The sequence below is a fragment of the Leucoraja erinacea genome, chromosome 3 (assembly GCF_028641065.1).
Source record: "Leucoraja erinacea ecotype New England chromosome 3, Leri_hhj_1, whole genome shotgun sequence".
Taxonomy (NCBI): domain Eukaryota; kingdom Metazoa; phylum Chordata; class Chondrichthyes; order Rajiformes; family Rajidae; genus Leucoraja; species Leucoraja erinaceus.
This window is the reverse complement of record NC_073379.1, coordinates 9,313,848-9,338,387: the sequence shown is the minus strand read 5'-3', so window position 1 is coordinate 9,338,387 and position 24,540 is coordinate 9,313,848. Positions and strand designations below refer to the sequence as shown.

At 49.1% G+C, this 24,540-nt stretch overlaps 1 protein-coding gene across 5 annotated transcripts in view; it reads left to right on the top strand.

The window, feature by feature from the left end:
• LOC129695251 (storkhead-box protein 2-like) overlaps positions 1-22,672 on the top strand; it is a 177,051-nt gene extending 154,379 nt beyond the window's left edge. For 4 of the 5 annotated variants that reach the window (XM_055632038.1, XM_055632043.1, XM_055632041.1 and 1 more), the window contains exons 2-4: positions 1,256-1,408; positions 13,035-15,240; positions 19,486-22,672. In XM_055632038.1, coding sequence (XP_055488013.1) covers positions 1,256-1,408; positions 13,035-15,240; positions 19,486-19,675 — 2,549 coding nt within the window. In that variant the 3' untranslated portion in view covers positions 19,676-22,672. The remainder of the gene's footprint in view (positions 1-1,255; positions 1,409-13,034; positions 15,241-19,485) is intronic. The other variant, XM_055632039.1, reaches the window with a different exon arrangement.
• The last annotated feature ends 1,868 nt before the right edge of the window (positions 22,673-24,540 follow it).

Here is a 24,540-nt window from a genome sequence, read left to right as displayed (position 1 = left end):
AAACTAAACTAAACCGATGTCTCGTACATCTATAACGTAACATTTTTGCAGTGTGGTTAACTTTGATTCTGGTGCCTTGTTCATACTCGCACAGCTTCACCAATATTGATTTTAGACTTCAGAGATATCATGCGGAAACAAGCCTTTCGGCCCCCCCCTGTATCCGCGCCGACCAGCGATCCCTGTACACTAATCAACATTTGTAACAACATCAAGTCAAGTCAGGTTTATTCGTCATGTACGCATACGAGATGTGTAGTGAAATGAAAAGTGGCAATGCGGATTGTGCAAAAAAAACCCTACAAAACAGAATGGAACAGAATCACATATTCACATGTTACATATTTGTGATTGGAAAAAACAGAAAGAAAAAAAAACATGGACACGAATAGAAGGAGAAGCACTACCCTACACACACACACACACTAGGGACAATTTACAATTTACAGAAGCCAATTAATTTGCAGAGCTGCAAGTCTTTGGAGTGTGGGAGGAAACCGTACACGCGTTATGGGGAGAACATACAAACTCCGTACAGACAGCACCCACAGTCAGGATAGAACCCAGGTCTCTGGCGCTGTGAGGCAGCAACTCCACCGCCGCGCCACTGTTCCACAACAGGCTGTTAAGGTCAAGTCAATGGATAATTTAGACAAATTCTTGATTAGTACGGGTGTTATGGGGAGGTACAGGGATAGGACAGGTTTGGAGGGACATGGGCCAAACTGAGGGAGGTGGAACTAATGCAGATGGGGCATGTTGGTACAGACAGCACCTGTAGCATGTCTCCATGATTATGAGCACCTTACACTAATAGCCCTGTCCCACGGTGCGAGTTCATTCCAAGAGCTCTCCCAAGTTTAAAAAAAATCAAACTCGTGGCAAGCACGGAGAATGAACGTAGCGGGTTCGTCGGAGCTCGGGGACGTCTCATAGCGCTAACAGCAGGTACTCGGGAAGACTCGCTAATGGCAGGTAAGCACGGGAAGACTAGTGAAGATTTTTCAACATGATGAAAAATGTCCACGAGAGCCCCGAGTACCGACGAGTGGCCATTACCGTAAATCTCCGAGTTTGAATCCGGTCAAACTCGGGAGAACTCTTGGAATGAACTCGTACCGTGGGACGGGGGTTTAAGAATGCAAAGAGTCGCCACCTACAGCAGTGCCGACAACCGTACAAAGCCTGAGTACAAATACGGTCTGAGTCTTGTTACAATAAATCTAATTGAGTTTATTTCTTGTCTGATCCCTAGGTGATGTGTCACCGATCAGCATGTCCCCCATCAGTCAGTCACAGTTTATACCACTCGGCGAAATTCTTTGCCTGGCCATCTCGGCAATGAATGCTTCAAGGAAACCAGTCACACACAAGGCGCTGATGGAACACTTAGCCACTTGCTTCCCAGGTATGTTCATGGCAGTAACGCTTCTGCAAATGTCTTCAACACACTCTAGTTGTATAACAGTCAGTCAGTTTAGTTTATTGTCAGGTGTACCGAGGTACAGTGAAAAGCTTTTGTTGCGTGCTAACCAGTCAGAGGAAGGACAATACCTGATTACAATCGAGCCGTCCACAGGGTACAGATACATGATAAGGGAATAACGTCTAGTGCAAGGGTTTAGGTTAGGGTGGCGCAGCGGTCGAGTTGCTGCCTCTCAGCTCTGGAGACCCAGGTTTGAACCTGACCACGGGTGCTGGCTGTACAGAGTTTGCACGTACTCCCCATGACCTGCGTGGGTTTTCTCCGAGATCATCAGTTTCCTCCCACACTTCAAAGACGTACAGGTTTGTAGGTTAATTGGCTTGGTGTATGTGTAAATTGTGTAGGATAGTGTTAATCTGCAGGGGTCGCTGGTCGGTGTGGACTCGGTGGGCCGAAGGGCCTGTTTCCGCCATGTATCTCTAAAGTAAAACTAAAACGAAACAGTCAGTTTAGTTTATTGTCACGTTTACCGAGGTACAGTGAAAAGCTTTTGTTGCGAGCTAACCAGTCAGTGGAAAGACAATATAGATTACAGTCGAGCTGTTCACAGTGTACAGATACCTGAATAACATTTTGTACGAGTTAAAACCAGCAAAGTCCGATCAAAGATAGTCCGAGGGTCACCAATAAGGTAGATAGTAGTTCAGCAATACTCTCTAGTTGTGGTAGGATGGTTCAGTTGCCTGATAACAGCTGGGAAGAAACTGTCCCTGAATCTGGAGGTGTGGCGTTTTCACACTTCTGTACCTCTGGCCTGATGGGAGAGTGGAGAAGAGGGAGTGGCCAAGTTATGACTGGTCCTTGATTATGCTGCTGGCCTTGCCGAGGCAGCGTGAGGTGTAGATGGAGTCAATGGAAGGGAGGATGGTTTGTGTGATGGTCTGGGCTGCGTCCACAATTTGCTGCGATTTCTTGCGGTCTTGGATGGAGCTGTTCCCAAAACCGAGCCGTGATGCATCCCGATAAAATTCAAAGTTTACAATAGTAGAATAGTACTTATCTACAATACACGGTGCCTCAGGAAGGCCGGCAGCATTCACAAAGACTCCTCGCACCCTTCAGGGGATCGCTGTTCGAACTTCTACCTTCCGGCAGACGTTACAAGGCCCTCTACGCCCGCACCTCCAGACTTAGGAACAGCTTCATCCCCAGAGTTATAGCTGCTCTGAACCGGACCTGCTGAGTGCGCCCCCCCCCCCATGAAATGACTCTCTCGGATGGTCACGTCGCACATCCACCCGGCACAGACCTATTTGCACTTTATACTGTTTTTATTTAAATCTTGTTTCTCTGGGTGTCTAAATTTTTAGTCAATTAAGTTATGACATGGGATGGAGGCTGCATACCAAATCTTGTTGTACCTCTGTGCAATGACAATATAATTTATTATTATTATTATCGTGGCAATTTGGTGTCACTGGTGTAGTTCCAGGGATGGCTAAACATAAATTCTTTACAACCCAGTGGTATGAATATTGTTTTCTCTAGCTTCAAGTAACCCTTGTTTTCCCTCTCCCTCTGTTCCCCCCCTGTAGTTCTCTATTTCCTTGATTATCGTCCCCTTTGATCTGTCATTTTCACACATCACCCATATCTCTGTCTCCCTCTCCCCTGACTCTCAGTCTGAGCAAGGGTCTCGACCTCAAAGGTCACCCATTCCTTCTCTCCAGGGATGCTGTCTGTCCCGCTGAGTTACTACAGCTTTTTGTGTTTCTCCTCTGACTTTAGCATTTAGCCTCCAGCCTTTGTCACTTTCTCCACCAATCTGCCAAACATCCCCCCCTCTCTCTCCTTCCCCCAGCTAAGTCTTGTACTAGTTTCAAAGTTGTCTTGTTCAGTTTCATTGTCTGTAACTCATTTTCACCTAGCCCTCAGCTAACAATGGCCTGGTATCCTTGATCATCGTTGCTTTTTTGCATATCTTTCATTCATTTGTTCTATATCTCTCTAGATCACCGTGTATATCTCTTTCTCTTTCCCCTGACTCTCAGTATGAATAAGGGTCTCGACCTGAAATGTCCTTCTCTCCACAGATGCTGCCTGTCCCGCTGAGTTACTCCAGCTTTTTATGTCGTAATTTTTATGTAGTATCTTCCATGCTAAATTCTTTCACAGGATAGATGCTGTGATAGAGACACAAGGAACAGCAGATGCTGGAATCTTCTGCAGAAACAGAGTCATAAATCATGAAAACGTGCCCTTTGGCCCAACAGTTCACTTTGGTTTATTGTCACGTGTACCGAGGTACAGTGAAAAGCTTTTTGTCGCGTGCTAACCAGTCAGCAGAAAGACAATACATGATTATAATCGAGCTGTTCACAGTGTACAGATACATGATAAGGGAATAACATTTAGTGTCGCCCGTTCAGTCAATTTTAGTTAGTCAGTCAGTTAAAAACAACTTACATTGACCAAAGTGTTTTACATTAGTGCAGACACTAATGTGCTTCATACAGTGGGACACAGTCCTAACAATACATACATAAACTGTTTACAGCGCCCCCTCAGAGGGACTCAAAAACACTAGGGAATAGAAAGAGTTTGTAAGTCTAGACTTAAAGTAGTCGATGGAGGGGGCAGTTCTGATGAAGAGATGGATGTTATTCCATGGTCTAGGTGCTGCAACCGCAAAAGCGTAGTCACCCCGAGCTTAAACCTAGACCGCGGGATAGTCAGTAGCCCCAAGTCGGCCGACCTGAGGGACCTGAAGGTAGAATGGTGGGTTAGAAGGTAGAAGGTGCAAGGTAAAGCCAGCAAAGTCCAGTCAAGGATAGTCTGAGGGTCTCCAATGAGGTAGATAGTAGTTCAGCACTGCTCTCTGGTTGTGGTAGATGGTTCATTGCCTGGTAACAGCTGGGAAGAAACTGTCCCTGAATCTGGAGGTGTGCAGAATGATGTATCATTTTAACTATGGTCTTCTTAATTGAATAGAATGAATAGAATAGAATGCCTTTTATTGTCATTGAAACAGACAAGGTTTGAACGAAATTTCATTCCTACAGTCTTGACATTACAAAAAAAATAAACAAAGACACACACTTAACACAGTTTACACAAACATCCATCACAGTGAATCTCCAACACCTCCTCACTGTGATGGAAGGCAAAAGTCTTATCTCTTCCCTTTGTTCTTCTCCCACGGTCCAGCAGTCCAACTGCAGCATCGGGGCGACTGGGGCTTACGATGTTAAAGCCCCCGGCGGGCGATGGTAAGTCCCGCTGCCGTTTACGCCGCGCCGGGCGATGTTCGGCCCTGCTCCGAGTCATATAAATCCCGCGATTCCGGCGGGACAAGTTGCCGTTGCGGGAGCTTCGAAAAGCGGTCTCCCACCAGGGACCTGCGAGCTCCCGATGTTCCTGTCCACCGGGCCTGCGGCTGGAGCCTCTGAAGCTCCGAAGTCGGGTCGCAGCCGCGCACCACCACAGCTCTCCCGCTTCCGAAGTCGGCCAGCTCCGTGATGTCAGGTCCGTAGGCTCCGCGACTGGAGCCCTCAGGTTGGTTCCGGTTGGAGGCCGCCGCCGGCTCCACGATGTTAGGCCCAACGACACCGTAGACCCGACAGGGAAAAAGTCGGGTCCACGAACGGGGAAGTGATTAAACGATTTCCCCCATCCCCCACCCCATCCCCACATATACACAGCTAAAAAATAATAAAAACTAGAATCAAAAACATACATTCAACGGGATTTAAATTTTTTTTAAAGACAGACGGACCGCAGTTGAGCCGCTGCCGTTAGGCGCAGCCACACTCCAGCCTGTGGGTGGATAAAGGAATCTGACGATTCCCTTTATCCTGTATCTTTATATTGTGGAATGCTCAATTGTAATCAGTCTATCCACTGACTGGATAGCACGCAACAAAAAAGCTTTTCGCTGTACCTCAATAGTTTTTTGTTTAGCTGATTGGGTAGCTGGCAACTAAAAGCTTTTTACTGTACCTTGGTACACGTGACAATAAACTAATCTCAACTAAATATGGGTGAATGGGATTAGCTTACATGGGACATAAGATTATGAGGAGTTGGGACACGCTAGAGGCAGGAAACATGTTCCCGATGTTGGGGGAGTGCAGAACCAAGGGCCACGGTTTAAGAATAAGGGGCAAGCCATTTAGAACGGAGGTGAGGAAATACTTTTTCACACAGAGTTGTGAGTCTGTGGAATTCTCTGCCTCAGAGGGCAGTGAGGGCAGGTTCTCTGGATACTTTCAAGAGAGAGCTAGATAGGGCTCTTAAAGATAGCGGAGTCGGGGGATATGGGGAGAAGGCAGGAACGGGGTACTGATGGGGGATGATCAGCCATGATCACATTGAAATACGGTGCTGGCTCGAAGGGCCGAATGGCCTACTCCTGCACCTATTGTCTATTGATACTGAGCTGTACCTCTAAACTAAACTAAATCAAAACGGAAGAAAGCTGTTTAACAATTTATTTGAATTAGTGTAATAATTCGCAAGATCAATAGAGATACCATATGCAATGCTGCCTGAAAGACCTATTTCCTGCGCAGCTGATAACACAAATTAACTTTATCATTAATACCCAATGTAAGTACATAAAGCAGCAACTTGCAAATATGATGCACTGTGAACAAGCAACACTTGGACCAAATTCAAATTAAAAATTGTAATTTTACTCTGTAAATCCTAATTGTTTTTATCAGTTTGTCACAGGCACAGTAAGTTTAACTTTATTATTCTCACACATACCGAGGGACGCTTTGTTCTACATGCTATTCAACTGGATCAGATATACCATACACAAACACAATCAAGTAAAATAGATAGAACAACGAGAAAGGGAGATACTGCTTCTTCTTGGGCCCCCGCCAGTCATGGCTGACCATGTGTGTCTCCATTCTCTCTATGGAGGACGCCTGTGCGTGAGTTTGTTTAACGTGGGGAGACTAGTGCACAGACAGCCACCCCACGGTCCCTGACAGATCTGGGTCAGGATCCAGTGGCGTGGAGTCCAAGACGACCGGAGACCCTTTTCTGCTGCAGCCTTCATCCGCCTTCCCAGCCGTTGTGACGCTCCACTAAAGTCGGCCATCGTTCCTCCGCCTGTTCACCATTGAGGTCTTGGTTGGATTGTTCTTTGTCAGAGACCTCCCCCTCGACCTTACCGCCGTGGGTGGCCCTACCAAGAGCATAGCTCCAGACGGCATCGCTCTCAGGATCTCAGGTCCACACAAGCTTCTTCAGCACGACAAGGTGACAATCCACGGAATATACAGAGTGTAGCGCATCTGTTCCAGAGACAAAATCCAATGTCCGCAATGGGGTAGAGGTGAATCGGACAGTACCCTAGCTTATGGAAGGGCCGTTCAGAAGCCTAATAACAGAGCAGACAAAGCTGTTCCTGGGTCTGGTGGTGCGCGCTTTCAAACTTCCGTACCTTCTGCTGGACGGGAGCGGGGAGTAGAAGAGGGAATGACCGGGGTGGGACAAGCCTTTGCTTATTTGTTTAAGAAAGAACTGCAGATGCTGGAACAATCGAAGGTAGACAAAAATGCTGGAGAAACTCAGCGGATGAGGCAGCGTCTATGGAGAGAAGGAATAGGCGACGTTTCGGGTCTCGACCCTAAACGTCGCCTATTCCTTCTCTCCATAGACGCTGCCTCACCCGCTGAGTTTCTCCAACATTTTTTGTGTACCCAAGTCTTTGATGATGTTGGCGTGAAGTGTAGATGGAGCCAGTGGTGGGAAGTCTGGTCTGTGTGATGGACTGGGCTACAACTACGGCTCTCTGTGATTGTGTTGTGGGTTCTATCCCAGCCTAAGGACTTGAAAGACTTGACAAAGAACCACCCCAGTGTGTTATTGAGGGAGCACTCGCCTGTTGAGTTTCTCCCTTTCGACTATAAAAGAAGATGCTGGAAATACTCATTTGGAGCAGGAATGGACTTTCCTTGTGTTGAGAGAACGTAATGGGCCCGTCCCACTTAGGCGATTTGTTGGGTGACTACAGGCGACTGCCTCAAAATTTTCAACACGTTGAAAAATCTTAGGCGACAGTGGTGACAATTCTTGCATCCTAGGTTGTCGTAGGTTGTCGCCAGGTGTCGTAGGTGAATTCCATTAAAACTAGTCCCTGGCAGTCACGTAAAGAGTCGCCTAAGTTGGACAGGCCCTTAACAATACTTGCAATAATACTTTTTGCAGTTGTACAGGGCCAGAGTGAGACCACGCCTGGAGTACTGTGTGCAGTTCACGTAGGTTCACGAGGTTAATTCCCAGGATGGCGGGACTGTCATATGTTGATGGAATGGAGCGGCTTGGCTTGTATACTCTGGAATTTAGAAGGATGAGAGGGAATCTTATTGAAACATATAAGATTATCAAGGGTTTGGACAAGCTAGAGGCAGGAAACATGTTCCCGATGTTGGGGGAGTCCAGAACCAGGGGCCACAGTTTAAGAATAATGGGCAAGCCATTTAGAACAGAGATGAGGAAACACTTTTTCACCCAGAGAGTTGTGAATCTGTGGAATTCTCTGCCACAGATGGCAGCAGGCCAATTCACTGGATGTTTTCAAGCGAGAGTTAAATTAGCTGGTAGACACAAAATGCTGGAGTAACTCAGAGGGTGGGGCAGCATCTATGGAGAGAAAGAATTGGTGACGTTTCGGGTCGTTTAAGAAAGAGTTAGACAGGTACATGGATAGGACAAGTTTGTAGGGATATGGACCAAACTCAGGCAGGTGGGACTAGTGCAGCTAGTGTTGGCCGGTGTGGGCAAGTTGGGCCGAAGGGCCTGTTTCCACGCTGTATCACTCTGTGGCCCTATAGAGAGAGGTAGAGCAGGCTTTGACTTGCAAAGCAGGAGGATGAAGGGTGATCTTGTAGATGTGTACATGATGATGAGAGGAATACATAGTTATAGATAGTTGTTTAAGAAGGAGCTGCAGATGCTAGGAAATCAAAGGTAAACAAAAATGCTGGAGAAACTCAGCGGGTGAGGCAGCAACTATGGAGCGAAGGAAATAGGCGACGTTTCGGGTCAAGACCCTTCTTCAGACTGATGTGGATGTGGGGGGGGGGGGGTTAAGAAGAAGAAAGGAAGAGGCAGAGACAGTGGGCTGTGGGAGGGCTGGGAGGGGGGGGAGAAGGAGGGATAGAAAGGATGAATGCACTTTTGTGTCTGCTACCCAGAGTAGAATTGAGAAACAGAGGATATGGGTTTGAGGTGAGCGGGATAGATTTAAGAACAATTCAGCAGGTTATTACTGATTGTTAATATATTTTGATACTGTTTATTATTTATTTTTAGATAAAGTGAAAGCACAGAGACTTTTATCCAGGGTAGGGGAATCAAGAACTAGAGGGCATCGGCTTAAGGTGAGAAGGGCAAGATTTAATTGGAACTCGAGGGGCAACCTCTTCATTCAGAGGCTGATAGGTATATGGAATGTGTAGGAAGGAACTGCGGATGCTGGTTTAAACCTAAGATGGACACAAGCAGCTGGAGTAACTCCGCTGGACAGGCAGCATCTCTGGAGAGAAGGGATGGGTGACCCTTTCAGGTCGAGACCCTTCTTCAGACTAGTTAGGGAAAAGGGAAACGAGAGATATAGACGGTGATGCGGAGAGATAAAGAACAATGAATGAAAGATGCGCAAAAAAGTAATGGCCCTGTCCTTCCAATTTGCGTTTAGCTTCACTTTGACAATGGAGGAGGCCGAGGACAGAAAGGTCTGTGTGGGAATGGGAAGGAGAATTAAAGTGTCCAGCAACCGAGAGTACAGGTTGGTTCAGGCGGGCTGAGCGAAGGTGTCTGCGTTTGGTCTTGCCAATGTATAAGAGTCCACATCTTGAACAACGGATACAGTAGATGAGGTTGAAGGAGGTGCAAGTGAACCCCTGCCTAACCTGAAAGGACTGTCGGGGTCTCTGGACAGTCGAGGGAGGAGGTATAGTGACAGGTGTTGCATCTTCTGCGGTTGCGGCCAGAGGATGTAGTTCAGGCAGATACAATAGATCATCCACAATTAGTACCCCGTTCCTGCCCTCTCCCCATATCCCCTGAATCCGCTATCTTTAACAGCCCTATCTCTTGAAAGTATCCAGAGAACCGGCCTCCACCGCTCTCTGAGGCAGAGAATTCCACAGACTCGCAACTCTCTGAGAAAAAGTGTTTCCTCATCTCTGTTCTACATGGCTTACCCTTTATTCTTAAACTGTGGCCTTTGGTTCTGGACTGCCCCAACTACCATAACTAGTTTAGTTTAGATACAGTGCAGAAACTGGCCCTTCGGCCCATTGATTCCGTACCGACCAGCCATCCCCGTTACACAATCTCATACTACCACACGAGGGATAATTTACAGTTCTTACCCAAGCTGATTCATCTACAAACCTGTACATCATTGGAGTGTGGAAGGAAACAGGCAACTGGAAAAAACCCACGCAGGTCATGGGGAGAACGTACAAACTCCATACAGCAGCACCTGTAGTCAGGATCGAACCCACGTCTCTGGTGCTGTGAGACACCAACTCTACCGCTGCGCCACCGTGCACAACATTTAAAAGAGGCACAGGCAAGTACATGGATACCAATGGCTTAGAGGCATATGGGCCAAAAGCAGGCAGGTGAGACTAGTGTAGACGGAGAACATGCAAACTCCACACAGGCAGCACACATAGTCAGGATCGAACTGTAGGTAAACACAAAAATGCTGGAGTAACTCGGAGGATGAGGCAGCATCTATGGAGAGAAGGAATGGGTGATGTTTCGGGTCTCGACCCGAAACGTCACCCATTCCTTCTCTCCATAGATGCTGCCTCACACGCTGAGTTACTCCAGCATTTTGTGTCTACCTTTGATTTTATCCAGCAACTGCAGTTCTTTCTCACACATGGGATTGTAGGTTAATTGGCTGTAGGTATAATTGTAAATTGTCCCCAGTGGGTGTAGAATAGTGTTAATGTGCGGGGATTGTTGGTCAGCGTGGACCTGGTGGGCTGAAGGTCCTGTTTCCGCGCTAAATCTCTAAACTACACTTATTGAGGGCACAGGGAAGAGAGGGGGATAAAAGATCGGGGGTGGGGGAGGGGGGAGAGCTCCATAACTGTGGGACTGTAGGTATCGTTGGGGTGTGGATGTGACAGAAGGTGTCAAACAGTGTGTGGCCTTTACTGATATTAACATGGGCTTGTGTCCCAACTAGGAAGAGGAGTCTTGGCAGTAGTAGGATGACTTTAACAGGATGCTATTATTTCAAGGATCAGGCTGTAATTGCCGGGCATTAAGAGAGTAATACTACAAATTCTGTTTCACCACTTCTGTCTTTGCAGTGGCATGGCAGGGCGGTCACGGTGGCGCAGCGGTAGAGTTGCTGCCTTACGGCGAATGCAGCGCCGGAGACCCGGGTTCGATCCCGACTACGGGCGCTGTCCGTACCGAGTTTGTACGTTCTCCCCGTGACCTGCGTGGGGTTTTCTCCGAGATCTTCGGTTTCCTCCCACGCTCCAAAGACGTACAGGTTTGTAGGTTAATTGGCTTGGTAAATGTAAAAATTGTCCCTAGTGGGTGTAGATAGTGTCAGTGTGGGGGGATCGCTGGTCGGCGCGGACCCGGTGGGTCGAAGAGCCTGTTTCCACGCTGTATCTCTAACAAAAAACTTAAAAAGAACAGATCAAGATAAAAGAATGAATTAGCTTGCGTAGGTTTTATGAGTCTTCAGACATTGCCAAGTATTTAACTTAATGTTCGCCATGAGCTGGTCGATGTTCTGGTAGATTGTGGCACTCGTAGAATGGTGCAGCATGGAAATAGGCCCTTCGGCCCAACTCGTACATGCCGTCCAAGATGCCCCATCTGCACCAATCCCATTTGTCATTTACTGTGTAATTGCGAGATACAGCTCTGAAACAGGCCCCGCGGCCCACCGAGTCCGCCCCGGCCAGCGAACATCCGTACACTAGTTCTACCCTACACACACACGAGGGACAATTTACAAAACCAATTAACCTACAAACCTGCATCTCCTTGGATTGTGGGAGGAAACCAGAGCACCCGGAGAAAACCCACGAGTTCACGGGGAGAACGCACAAACTCTGTACAGACAGCACCAGTAGACAAGATCGAATCCAGATCGCTGGCGCTGTGAGGCAGCAACTCTACTGCTGCGTCATCGTGCCGCCCTTAATTGTAAGATGTATCGTCTTTTCGCTGACATGGATAGCACGCAGCAAAAACGCTTTTCAGCCATGATCACATTGAATAGCAGTGCTGGCGCGAAGGGCCGAATGGTCTCCTCCTGCACCTATTGTCTATTGTCACTGCAGCTCGGTACATGTGACAATAATAAACTAAAGTAAAAAACTAAACTAAACTACCTGTCCAAATATCTTTTAAATGTTGTATTTGTACTAAACTAAACTACCTGTCCAAATATCTTTTAAATGTTGTATTTGTACATGCTTCAACTACCTCCTCTGGCAGCTCGTTCCATACACCCACCACCCTCTGATTGAAACAGTTGCCCCTCAGGCTCCTACTGAATTTTGTGCCTCTCAGCTAAATATATGTGATCGAAGCAGAATTAGGCCATTTGGCCCATCACGTCTGATCCGCCATTCAATGATGGCTGATCTATCTCTCCCTCCTAACCCCATTCTCCTGCCTTCTCCCCATAACCCAGACATACATGCTCTCCGCCAATCAATCTCCGCCTTGAAAATATCTACTGACCTGGCCTCCACAGCAGTCTGTGGCAATGAAGTCCACAGATTCACCACCCTCTGACTAAAGAAATTCCTCTTCATCTCCTTCCCAAAGGAAGCCTTTAATTCTGAGGCTGTGGCCTCTGGTCCTAGACTCTCCCACTAGTGGAAACATTCTCTCCACATCCACTCTATCCAGGCCTTTCACTATTTTGTAAGTTTCAATGAGCCCAGTGCCGTCAAAAGCTCATCATAAGTTACAGCACCTGCCTCAACTACCTCCTCTGGCAGCTCGTTCATACACCCGTCACCCTCTGAGTTAAACAATTACCCCTCAGGCTCCTACTAAATCTTGCGCTTCTCAGCTTAAAGCTATATTCATAAGGGATAGAAGCAGAATTGGGCCAGTCGGCCCATCATGTCTACTCCACCATTCAATCATGGTTGATCTATCTCTTCCTCCTAACCCCATTCGGGGGTCTGTGGAATTCTCTGCCTCAGAGGGTGGTGGAGGCCGGTTCTCTGGATACTTTCAAGAGAGAGCTAGATAGGGCTCTTAAAGTCAGGAGATATGGAAGGAGGCAGGAACAGGGTACTGATTGGGAATGATCAGCCATGATCACATTGAATGGCGGTGCTGGCTCGAAGGGCCGAATGGCGTACTCCTGCACCTATTGTCTATTTAGAGAGAGGGAGGGAGAGAGGGCCTGTCTCAATAGACAATAGGTGCACGAGTACGCCATTCGGCCCTTCAAGCCATTCTCCTACCCTCTCCCCATAACCACTGCCTTCTCCCCATAACCCCTGACTCTATCTGTAGATAGATCTCCATTGACTTGGCGAATAGATGTGGGTGACATTGATTTCTCGTCTTGTTGCAGGAGTGCCCACGCCTAGTCAGGAGATCCTTTGCCACACCTTGAACCTTCTGGTGAGAGAGCGGAAGATCTACCCGACCCCCGACGGCTATTTCATCGTCACCCCGCAGACTTACTTCATCACGCCCTCCCTGATCCGGACAAACAGCAAATGGTACCACTTGGACGAGAGGATCCCGGAGAGATCGCAGTGCACGTCGCCACAGCCCGGCACGGTGACGCCGTCCAACTCCGGCTGCCAACTCCGGGACCGTGGAGGGGGTCACCACCACCGCACCCACTGCGACTCCTGCAACTGCTTCAGGGAGGAGTCGCACAACCACCCTGCGTCCACCCTGCAGAGGAAGTCGGCCAAGGAGGGCAAGGACTCCTCCCACTGCCCGCCGCCCTCCTTCCACCCGACGGCGGCAGCGGCCAGCCAGACGGAGAAGAGCAAGAGCACGGTCAACTGCTCCTACAAGATGGAGAGCTTGCCCAAGCTAAAGGAGGGCGACAAGCCGCCCAAGAAGTTCGGCCTGAAGCTGTTCCGCCTGAGCTTCAAGAAGGACAAGTCGAAGCAGCTGGTGAATTTCTCCGCCCAGTTCCCACCCGAGGAGTGGCCCCTTCGGGACGAGGACAACCCCACCTCCATCCCGCGGGAGGTGGAGCAGGAGATCATCAAGCGCATCAACCCCGAGTTGACGACGGAGAATGTCATGAAGCACACGGCGCTGATGAAGAAGCTGGAGGAGGACAAGGCCCATCGCCACAACAAGCCCAGCTCGTCGGCCCAGCACAGCGGCAAGAGCCGGAGGAGCCGCGGCCACAAGAAGCCTCACGGCAAGTCGCGGTCGCACAGCAAGTCCCGGGTGGCGAAGGGTGGGGAGCAGTCGGAGGACACCCACTTGGAGCTGACGGGGAGCAGAGAGTATGAGTTGTACGACCCGGTCACCCGGGCCCCCTGCGTCAATGGGATGGAGCCACCACGGGGCGACAACGGCTTTGTGGCCTACGACAGGCTGAACGCGGCGGAGCCCCGCTACCCGGTGGCGCCCGAGTGGGACGTGTCGGGCGACCTGTACAAGAGGCGGATGGAGAGCCAGCTCCCCAGGGACGGCCTGCAGCCCAAGGTCCACCGCAGCCACAGCCACACGCAAGACCGCAAGTCCCGGACCGACAGGAGCGGCAAGGCCAAGGAGCGCTCGAGATCCATGGACAACGCCAACCGACCCCTGGGCGCCGTCGTGCCGGTGGAGGAGGGTCAAGGAGCCGGCGACAAATCCCGCTCTGCCAAACCGCTCGGCCTCCTCCACCGGGCTGCCGGGCTGGCCTCTCATTCCAATCACATCACCGAGCCGAGTATCCCCGAGTGCGTGGACAGTCACAACCCCGGCGAGGCCGCCAACGCGCCGCAACCCCTCCCGCCCGTGGTAAGTCTCCGCGACCCGGGCAGCACCGAGGCGGAGAGGAACCCGTGCAAGGAGAGCATCCCACGGACTGCACCTTCTCCCCCGGTGGCCAGGCATGACGGCGACGACGCCTTCAAGGACTGCCATGCCCTCACCTTGTCGGACGGGGTGACCACGTTGTCCCCCTTGGACCGACTGTCGAGGCAGCCAGCGCCCGTGGAGGAAAACGTCAACGGGCAGCTGGAACAGTTGTCGCTGCTGCCGAACCATTATCTGGACAAAAACGAGACGAACGGCGGCGTCAGTTTGCCGCTGATGGCGACGACGGCGGTGGTCAATGGACAAGCCTTCACCCCGCCGTGCGAATCGCCCGCTGTAAACCGCCTGGACGATACTTGCCCGGAGTCCCCCGGCATATCGTCCTGTAAATCTCAGCACGTTAAGCCGTCGGGGTTGTTTCATACGAACTGCGAGAAGCTGGCGGGCATGATGCCGCCCGTCCCCGGGCACGGCCACCCGTCGGGGCACCACGAGTCCTCGTCTTTCGACTACTACAACGTGTCCGAGGACGACGACGACTCGGAGGACGACGGCGGCGGCGGCGGCAAGAGCCCGCAGGAGGGCAAGAGGCGGGAAGACGGCGGCACTGTGCAGTGGCTGCTGGAGCGGGAGAAGGACAAGGGGCTCCAGAGGAAGCACCTCACGCTCCTCAGCCCAAAAGAGAGCGAGACCAACCCCGCTCAGAAGGCCACCCACTCCGCTCGACTCGACAGCATGGACAGCAGCAGCATCACAGTAGACAGTGGATTCAATTCCCCTCGGTAAGCATTGAAATGGAAAAAACAGCAGGGCCTTGAGATTTATCTCTGACCTCGCGGGATGCCTCACGGTGCTAATACAATGCATAGTGACAGATTATTTTGATTCGATGTAGTGGCAGATTATTTCGATTCATTATAGTGGCAGATTATTATATCGTTCAAGAAATAGCCAAGACCAGGGGGTAAGGAGATAGCCTCGTTTACGCATGGGAGCTCCCCATCAAAGCCTTCAAAAGATAAATCTTCAAAACACAGTCTCTTGATTAATAGTTTCTTTATTGTGCGAAGCAAAACAGTAAGATATTCATCCAAACTTCTTCTTGATGAGTACATTTTAATCTTAGTCAAACTCCAGCACGTGGCTACGAAACGTTAGAAAACTCTGTTGGTGTTGGAAAGCTCTGACCCATGGTCGAAAGCTACTCCGTCCCTCCATGCTTCCTCCGAACTCACTAAACAAACTACCAGCTTCTGGGCAAGAATCCCAACAGCAAGCACGCCTCCGACCATGTAATTGATCCCACCCACATAATTACAGGCATTAGACAACATTTAAAGGCAAATGCCATAATTCATGACGCACAAAATTAAGCCAAATGGCCACCGCACAACGCGCGCAAAAACCTGCGAAAAGGTTAGCCAGTAAAAGAAGTGTGAGATTGAAAATCACAAATGCTCTCAAGACAAATTCAGGCAAAGAAGTGTTTTTATTAATTTCATATTCTGCAGAATAGGTGCCTCTCCTCTGATGTCCCCTAGAATCGTTTGGTTTCAGGCAGAAATTGGAATTAGAGTCTAGACTTTAGAGGTACAGTGCGGAAACAGGCCCTTCAGCCCACCGAGACCACGCTGACCAGCGATTCCCCCCCCACAATCTTACACCCACTAGGGACAATTTACCAAAGGCAATAAACCTACAAACCTGTAGGTCTTTGGAGTGTGGGAGGAAACCAGAGCACCCAGAGAAAACCCACGTGGTCACAGGGAGAAGGTACCACTGCCCCCTAGTGGTATGGCATGGTACTTTATTTGTCACACGTACCGAGGTACAGTGAAATTAATTGTTGTACGCAAGTATCACTATACATAAGCACGTAAATACATCTTAGATAAGCATCTCAGATACAGTACTGGTGCCGAGTGTAGCCATGGTGTCCTCCGCCACCGCTGTAGGCCGCGCGTGATCCACGTGCTCGGCCTCTTGGAGTGGCGCCCGGTCCAGCCGAGCCCCAGGCTGCTGCACTCCCCCTGTCGAGGCCGCGCACTCCCTCCCGCAGCCGGTCTGCTCACCCGTCCGTCCGTCCGTCTGCCCCGGGCGGGCTGGGTCTCCAGGTGGGTTCCCGGTCCACGGCGGGCGAGTCGACATTCTCCGGCCGGCGAGATGGACAGTGAGGGAGTTTCCTCAATCTTCTGACCACAGCGGACAATCCGGGCCTGTTGGTCAGTCTGGCCGCATCTCCTGCTGAGCGCGGCTTGCCGGGATCTTTCCTAGTGTGTAGAATGAGAAACTGAGATAACATAGAACTAGTGTAGGTCAGAAGGAATAGAATTTAGCCCTTTCAGCCCGTTTAGTCTACTCCGCCATTCAATCATGGCTGATCTATCTCTCCCTCTCAAACCCATTCTCCTGCCTTCTCCCCATAACCCCTGACACCCATACTAATCAATAATCTATCTATCCCTGCCTTAAAACTATCCACTGACTTGGCCTCCACAGCCTTCTGTGGCAATGAATTCCACAGATTCACCACCTCTGACTCCGAGTGCTCCATTTTTGTTTCGTCTACTGTCGCTGGTCGTTGCGGAATTGGTAGGCTGAAGGGCCTGTTTCCATCCTGTCTCCCTAAACTAAGCTGAACTAAACTGAATTAAACTAAACTAACTTAAACTAAACAGTGGCAAGGTGGCGCAGCGGTAGAGTTGCTGCCTCACAGCCCCAGACACTCGGGTTCGATCCTGACTGTGTGTGATGTCTGTACGGAGTTTGTATGTTCTCCCTGTGTCCGCAATGGTTTCCTCCGGGTGCTCCGGTTTCCTCCCACAGACGTGCGGGTTTGTTGGTCAATCGGCCCTCCGTAAATTGCCCCTACTATGTTTTAGGGAGCGGATAAGAAACTGGGATAACATTGTACTAGTGTGAGAACGGGTGGCCGAAGGGCCGGTGTGCACTCGATGGGCCGAAGGGCCTGTTTCCACACCGTACTTCTAAACTAGCAATGATTCGTTCCTATTTTCCACGCAGCAGAGGAAACTTTCCAGTTGCACGCAGCTTCAGAGCACGTACAGGAAATTCCAACATGTGGCAATTATGACTTGGGGATCATTATTTTAAATGCTTAGAAAATCACAAGCAGGGCATTATCAACTCAAGAGAGCTCCCTGCAAGAGAATACTGATGAGTAACAGAGCTACAAAATTATCCTTGATTTAATCTTCTGGATTGACTGAGTGAGAGTTGCTAGATGGTTGCTTAAACCATGTGGAGTATTGTGAATCTGTGGAATTCTCTGCCTCAGAAGGCAGTGGAGGCAAATTCTCTCGATGCTTTCAAGAGAGAGTTAGACAGAGCTCTTGAAGATAACGGAGTCGGGATATGGGGAGAAGGCGGGAATGGGATACTGATCCCAGTGAATGGCCGTGCTGGTTCGAAGGGCCGAATGGCCTGCTCCTGCACCTATTTTCTATTGTCGATTGAAACCATCAGCCTGGATAGGACTGGATGTATTTACTTAATGGTTTTAGCGATACAGCGTGGAAACAGGCCCTTCGGCCCACTGAGTCCGCACCGACTGGCGATCCCCGCACACTAGCACTGTCCGACATACACTAGGGACAATTTACAATTTTACGGAGCCAATTAACCTACAAACCTGTACGTCTTTAGCGTGTTGGAGGAAACCAGAGCTCCCGGAGAAAACCCACGTAGGTCACAGAGAGAACGTATAAACTCTGTACAAACAGCACCCGTAGTCAGGATGGAACCCGGGTCTCTGGAGCTGTGAGGCAGCAACTCTGCCACTGCGCCACCTTTTTTCATTTCCCTTCCACTTCACAATAAGTGAATGTTGCAATTTCAGCACAGTTGAGAGATGAGACGATGAAAGGTTGTTCCTAAAAAAAACCTTTTTGGGGAGTCCGGGCTGTTGTTTAACCTGGCGGGACAGGCAGAATTGAGCTGGAGTTGGTGCTTCATCTCCGCGCTGGCTGTAAGCCTGGGGCCGCCGCTGCTCCGGGCTGGTGTCCCGTTAGTCCAGGGTCACCCCGGACATCTCCGGCCGTCCCCGTACAGGGATGGGACACTCGGGAGGGGACGGGGACTGTCCAGTAGCAATTCAACAGCGGAGACCAGGGTTTGATCCTGACTACGGATGGAAACACAGGCCTGCACACACGCAGCAGCTGAGCTGCCGAGAATGTTTATTGCGGGTGCCCTATGACCTGGGCTTGCGCAGTCAGAATACAGAACTCGCTTATTGTGGCTGGTCAGTACAGCAGTGAAAGACATGTAATAGCCGCAATAAAATGGAAAATCTCTGATTGCAGCTCATAAGTTGCACAAAGTAACAATATCAAACTGTTATATTACAGGTAAGAAGACTGATCAGAGGAATATTTTGTTTTGTTCCCAGCATGAACCTGTACCCCTCCATCACGCCTCATCACCAAACCCCCTCACTGAAGATAGACACAAAATGCTGGAGTAACTCAGCAGGACAGGTAGCATCACTGGAGAGAAGGAATGGGTGACGTTTCGGGTCGAGACCCTTCTTCAACAGAGGCCTCACCTTTGTTACCCTCCGCCCCCCCCCCCCCCCCCCCCCCCCCCCCCCCCCCCCCCCCCACCCTCTCCTCAACGAGTTCCGGGTCCGCATGAGGTAGAGCTTTGCTTTTGTCACCTCCGCACCTTTTACTTTGGGAATGTCCTCACCACCCAGTGATGACGCCTTCTCCCGTTTACTATTTGTCCGTACGGTGAAGGGTCTCGACCTGAAAGGTCACCAGTCTCTTCTCTCCAGAGATGCTGCCTGCCCCGCTGAGTTACTCCAGCATTTTGGTGTCGGATCTGTGGCGTGAGCCAGCATCTGCAGTTCCTTCCCACACATTCCCATGCATTGGTCAGCTTGTCTCCGGTTCCTGGCCTCCTTGTTGCCTCAAGCTGGCCAGGGACGCGGGTGAAGGATTGAATGTCGTGACGTTAGTAGTTTGGGGGAACGTTAATGTTTTTCCACCCCTGGTGTCTTTCAGTACTCGTGAAAGTCTGGCCTCTAACACCTCCAGCCTCTTAGACAGCAGCAAACATCAGAACCCTTCTCTTAGCCCGGGAAGAGGAGGCGCGGCCGAATTCACGTTCCGAGCAACTGCGGATACTGTGACCAGCAAAGCCGAGACACTTCAGAAACCGGCGAAGTGCCTGGCTTCTATCACCAGTGTTTGAGTGCTGTGTGGGTGTGTGTGTGTGGTAGATCCTGAACCTTGGCCAGCATACTTCAAACCTGCACTTCAAAATGTTACTTGAGACTTCTCGGCTAGTGCGCTAGCCATGCCGCTGGGCCATTTTGGCATGTTAGCACGTGACAGAGGGGGCCATGCAAAACACACGTAGCGGCCATTTTGTGACTTGGAGCTTTCTTTTTTTTTTGGTTTTGCTTCCAGGAGCACTTATTAATTTTACCTCTTCATCCTTTAGGTATTGAGCGGGTAGTGCGTCTCACTGCATGACCCTCTCCTGCACCACACTCCATTGTGGTTTTGGTAAAGAAGAGAAAAACAAAAAGCACAAAACTGTTTTAGCACTTCTTGGCTCTGGGTTTCTTGACGGTATCCGATTTAAAACTCAATTTTTAGAAATAACCTTCTTTAGAACGTTATCAAGCCAGCAAAATACTGTTTTTAGCAAGACCCGCCCGCGCATGTGATAAATCTGGATGCGCTCCTCCCAGTTTGACAGTCTAACACACTGAAGATATTCTCTTCAACTCTCTGTGGTCAGTTATTTCCGATCAGTGTTGTCGTTTAATAATAGTTGTGTTGTACCAACAGATAAATGTTGCACTATTAAAAGATGAAATGATGTCTCATTTTTTTTACTGTACAAGATGATTATACATCTGGCTGTGTTACTGTACATATAAATCACTATTAAAGTCCTTGAAAGCTAACCAACAGTAAACTTGTGATAAGTTTTACAGTTGTTGTAAATCTTACACCAAAATATGTGAATTTGATGTCCCTTATTTTCCTGTGCAAAATAGATATGCTTCAGAGAAAGTGCAGCCCAATAGACAATAGATGCAGGAGTAGGCGGTTTGGCCCTTCGAGCCAGCAATGTCATTCAAAGCCGAATACACATTTTTCCGGTTGAAACAAAACTCCAGGCACTCCCCGACTTATGTCAGGGTTACGTTTAGACGGGAGAGATACAGCGTGGAAATACTAAGTGGAAACCACTAAGTCTGCGCCGACCAGCAATCCTCGCACGCAAACACTATCCCATGCACACAAGGGACAATTTACAATTTTACGGAAACCAATTAACATACAAACCTGTACGCCTTTGGAGTGTGGGAGGAAAACCGGAGCACCCGGAGGAAACCCACGGGGAGAACGTGCAAACTCCATACAGACAGCACCCGTAGTCAGGATCGAACCCGGGACTCTGGCGCTGTGGGGCAGCAACTGTACTACTGCGTACACCGTGCCGCCCCTGGGTCACATGACGTGAATCCTTACTAAAGACGTCAGATTGTACGTAAGTAGGAATCTCAGTCCCCACCCCCTGCCTGAAATCCCTCACTGAGAGAATGCACTGTCTCAGTGCCTTCCTCCCGTGCCCAGGGCACTTTCCACAGCCTGCGGCCTTCTGGGTAAGTCCCGCCCCCATTGCTGGCATGTTTCTGATATCGACATTATGTATCTTTTGTGCCCAACAGTAGTTGATTGTGCCTAAACCTGAGGGGAAAAGTTAGGATGAGTCTTCTCCCCCAGAGTTTGGGAATCAGGAACAGAGGACATAGGTTTAATGTGAGAGGAACCTGTGGGGCAACTATTCATTCAGAGGGTGGTGGGTGAGGCAGGTACTATAACACCAATAGACAATAGGTGCAGGAGTAGGCCATTCAGCCCTTCGAGCCAGCACCGCCATTCAATGTGATCATGGCTGATCATCCCCAGTCAGTAACCCGTTCCTGCCTTCTCCCCATATTCCCTGACTCAGCTATTTTTAAGAGCCCTATCTAGCTCTCTCTTGAAAGTTAAAAGACATTTGGACAGGTACATAGACAGAAAAGGTTTAGAGAAATATAGGCCAAACGCAGGCAAATGGGACTAAGGGCATGATGGTCAGCTTAGGTGATTTAGGCTGAAGGGCCTGCTTCCGTACTCCCTTACTCCATAACTTCATGCATGCTTCAAATTGAGGCCAGTCATACAGACACAAAGTGCTGGAGAAACTCAGCGGGTCAGGCAGTATCTCTGCAGAAGGTGGATAGGTAACGTTTTGGGTCCTGATGTCCTAGAAACGTCTGCTATGCATGTTCTCCAGGGATGCTGCCTGACCAGCTGAGTTTCTGCCATTTCTTTGTGTCATTTCTTTCAGCAAACCAGCATCTACAGTTCCTTGTTTCGACCTGGAGTCAAGCCCATGTGGCCCAACTTGATTAGTACGGGTGTCAGGGGTTATGGGGAGAAGGCCGGAAAATGTTAGAGTTAGAAGGGAGGGATAGATCAGCCATGACTGAATGGCAGAGTAGACTCGATGGTCCGATTGGCCTAATTCTGCTCTTATGAATTTGCCCACACTGACCAAGATGCCCCACCTGCGCCAGTCCCACCCTCCCGTGTTTGGCCGGCATCCCTCTAAACCTTTCCTATCTGTGTATCTGCCCAAATACCCATCTGAAGAAGGGTCTCGACCTGGAACGTCACCTACTCCTTTTCTCCATAGATCCTGTCTCACCCGCTGAGTTTCTCCAGCATTTTTTGTCTACTCTCCCAATTATAAACCTTGTTTCCTTCTATAAATCTGGGTTTGTTTTACGCCTTGCATTTTGACAGACTTGTCCCACTGCGGGTGTGAGGGAGGCCATTGCAAAAAAAAAAATCATGCACCATTTCGAATCTTGTAGCTATTACCAGTGCACCTCATTCATGTAATATCTGTGTCATTGTACACATGGAGGTGTTTGTGGTCACTGAAAAGGTGCGGAACATTAGTTTGTAGCTAATTCCCTTTTAGGAAGGGCAACTCTGAAACTATCCAAGAATTATAAGTTAGTGTGTGATCGCTGGTCGGCGTGGACTCGGTGGGCTGAAGGGCCTGTTTCCGCCCTGTATCTCAAAACTAAACAAAACTAATTTATAGGTAGATAAAAATGCTGGAGAAACTCAGCGGGTGAGGCAGCATCTATGGAGTGAAGGAATCCCTTTGCTCCATAGCTGCTACCTCACCCGCTGAGTTTCTCCAGCATTTTTGTCTACCTTCGATTTTACCAGCATCTGCAGTTCTTTCTAAAACTAATTTATAAGTTAGTGTGTGGGGGGCGATCGCTGGTCGGCGCGGACTCAGTGGGGCCGAAGGGCCTGTTTCTACGCTGTATCTCTAAACTAAACAGAACTAAATTATAAGTTAGCGTACAGGGCGATATCTGGTCGGACTCGGTGGGGCCGAAGGGCCTGTTTCCGCGCTGTATCTCTAAACTGAAGAACAAAAAAAAACTGGAAACGATGGACAACAACCAAAATGTGAAATTTGTATTAAAATTGTTGCTCTCAACACAGAATCTAAGATTCAGCCGAATGACCAATTTTGAATGAAAAATGTATATATGTTAATAACACGGGTGCCTGACCTGTTTACCATCTATATATATAAGATCTCAATAATGAAGCGTTGACACATGGAATTCATATGCAGGGAATGCAAATAGGAAATGACCTTTAATGTATTGTAGGTAGACTTAAATAATGGAGAAACTCAGCAGGTGAGGCAGCATCTATGGAGCGAAGGAATGGGTGACGTTTCGGGTCGCGACCCTTCTTCAGACTTCGCTCCATAGACGCTGCCTCACCCGCTGAGTTTCTCCAGCATTTTTGTCTCCCTTCGATTTTTCCAGCATCTGCAGTTCTTTCTTAAACTTTAATGTACTGTATGTAACACAAACTTTTTTTTTTTCCCCTCGCCCCACTCCAATTAAGATATTGTTCATTATTGCACATGACTACCTCCACGGCGTTTATGAAATGGTAACGGAGCCACTGATGTAGCATGCATCTCCCACCCTCTCTGTCTGATTCTGTTACCATCTCATAACACAAGCTTTCACCAGATGATCACTTGTGCATTGTTATGCTGGTGCTTTTAACCCCTCAGAAGTCTGGGTTCCACACTGACCTGGACTTCCGTACAAAAATGTTGTTTACTTTTTAGTTTAGATATTTAGTTTAACGAAAGCACATGAACGTGGCGCAGCGGTAGAGTTGCTGCCTCACAGCGCCGGAGACCTGGGTTCCATCCTGACTACGGGTGCTGTCTATACAGAGTTTGTACGTTCTCCCGATGACGCGTGTAGGTTTTCTCCAGTTTCCTCCCACACTCCAAAGACGTACAGCTATGTAGAATAATTGGCTTAGGTAAATTTGTAAATTGTCCCGAGTGTGTAGGATACTGCTAGCGTACGTGAGGATTGCTGATCGGTGTGGACTCAGTGAGCCGAAGGACCTGTTTCCATGCTGTATCTCTAAACTAAGCTAAAATACAGTGCGGAAACAGGCCCTTCGGCCCACCGAGTCCATGCCGACCAGCGAACCCTGCACACTAACACTATCCTACACACACTGGGGACATTTTACAATCTTCCCGAAGCCAATTAGCCTACAAACCTGTACGTCTTTGGAGTGTGGGAGGAAACCGGAGCACCCGGTTAAAACCCACGGCGTCACGGGGAGAACGTACAAACTCCGTACAGACAGCACCCGTGGTCAGGATGGAAACCCGGGTGTCTGGCGCAGTGAGGCAGCAACTCTACCGCTGCCCCACTGTGCCGCCCATGTTCACGGTCTTTATTAAAAACATGTCAAACCATTTAAAAAAAACATAGATATCTTAATGAAGAGATTAGTGTCAAAGATGGGTCTATTTTTAAAGATGAATTTGGAAGGAATAAAGATGAATTTTTCTTTTCTGTGGACAAATTATGACTATTGTTATGAACTTAAATGATTATTAATGCAAACAGCTTTTTCCTTCGAGCAACAAGGTATAGACCAGCCAAGACTGCCTTGTATGAACACGTTTGCACTGAT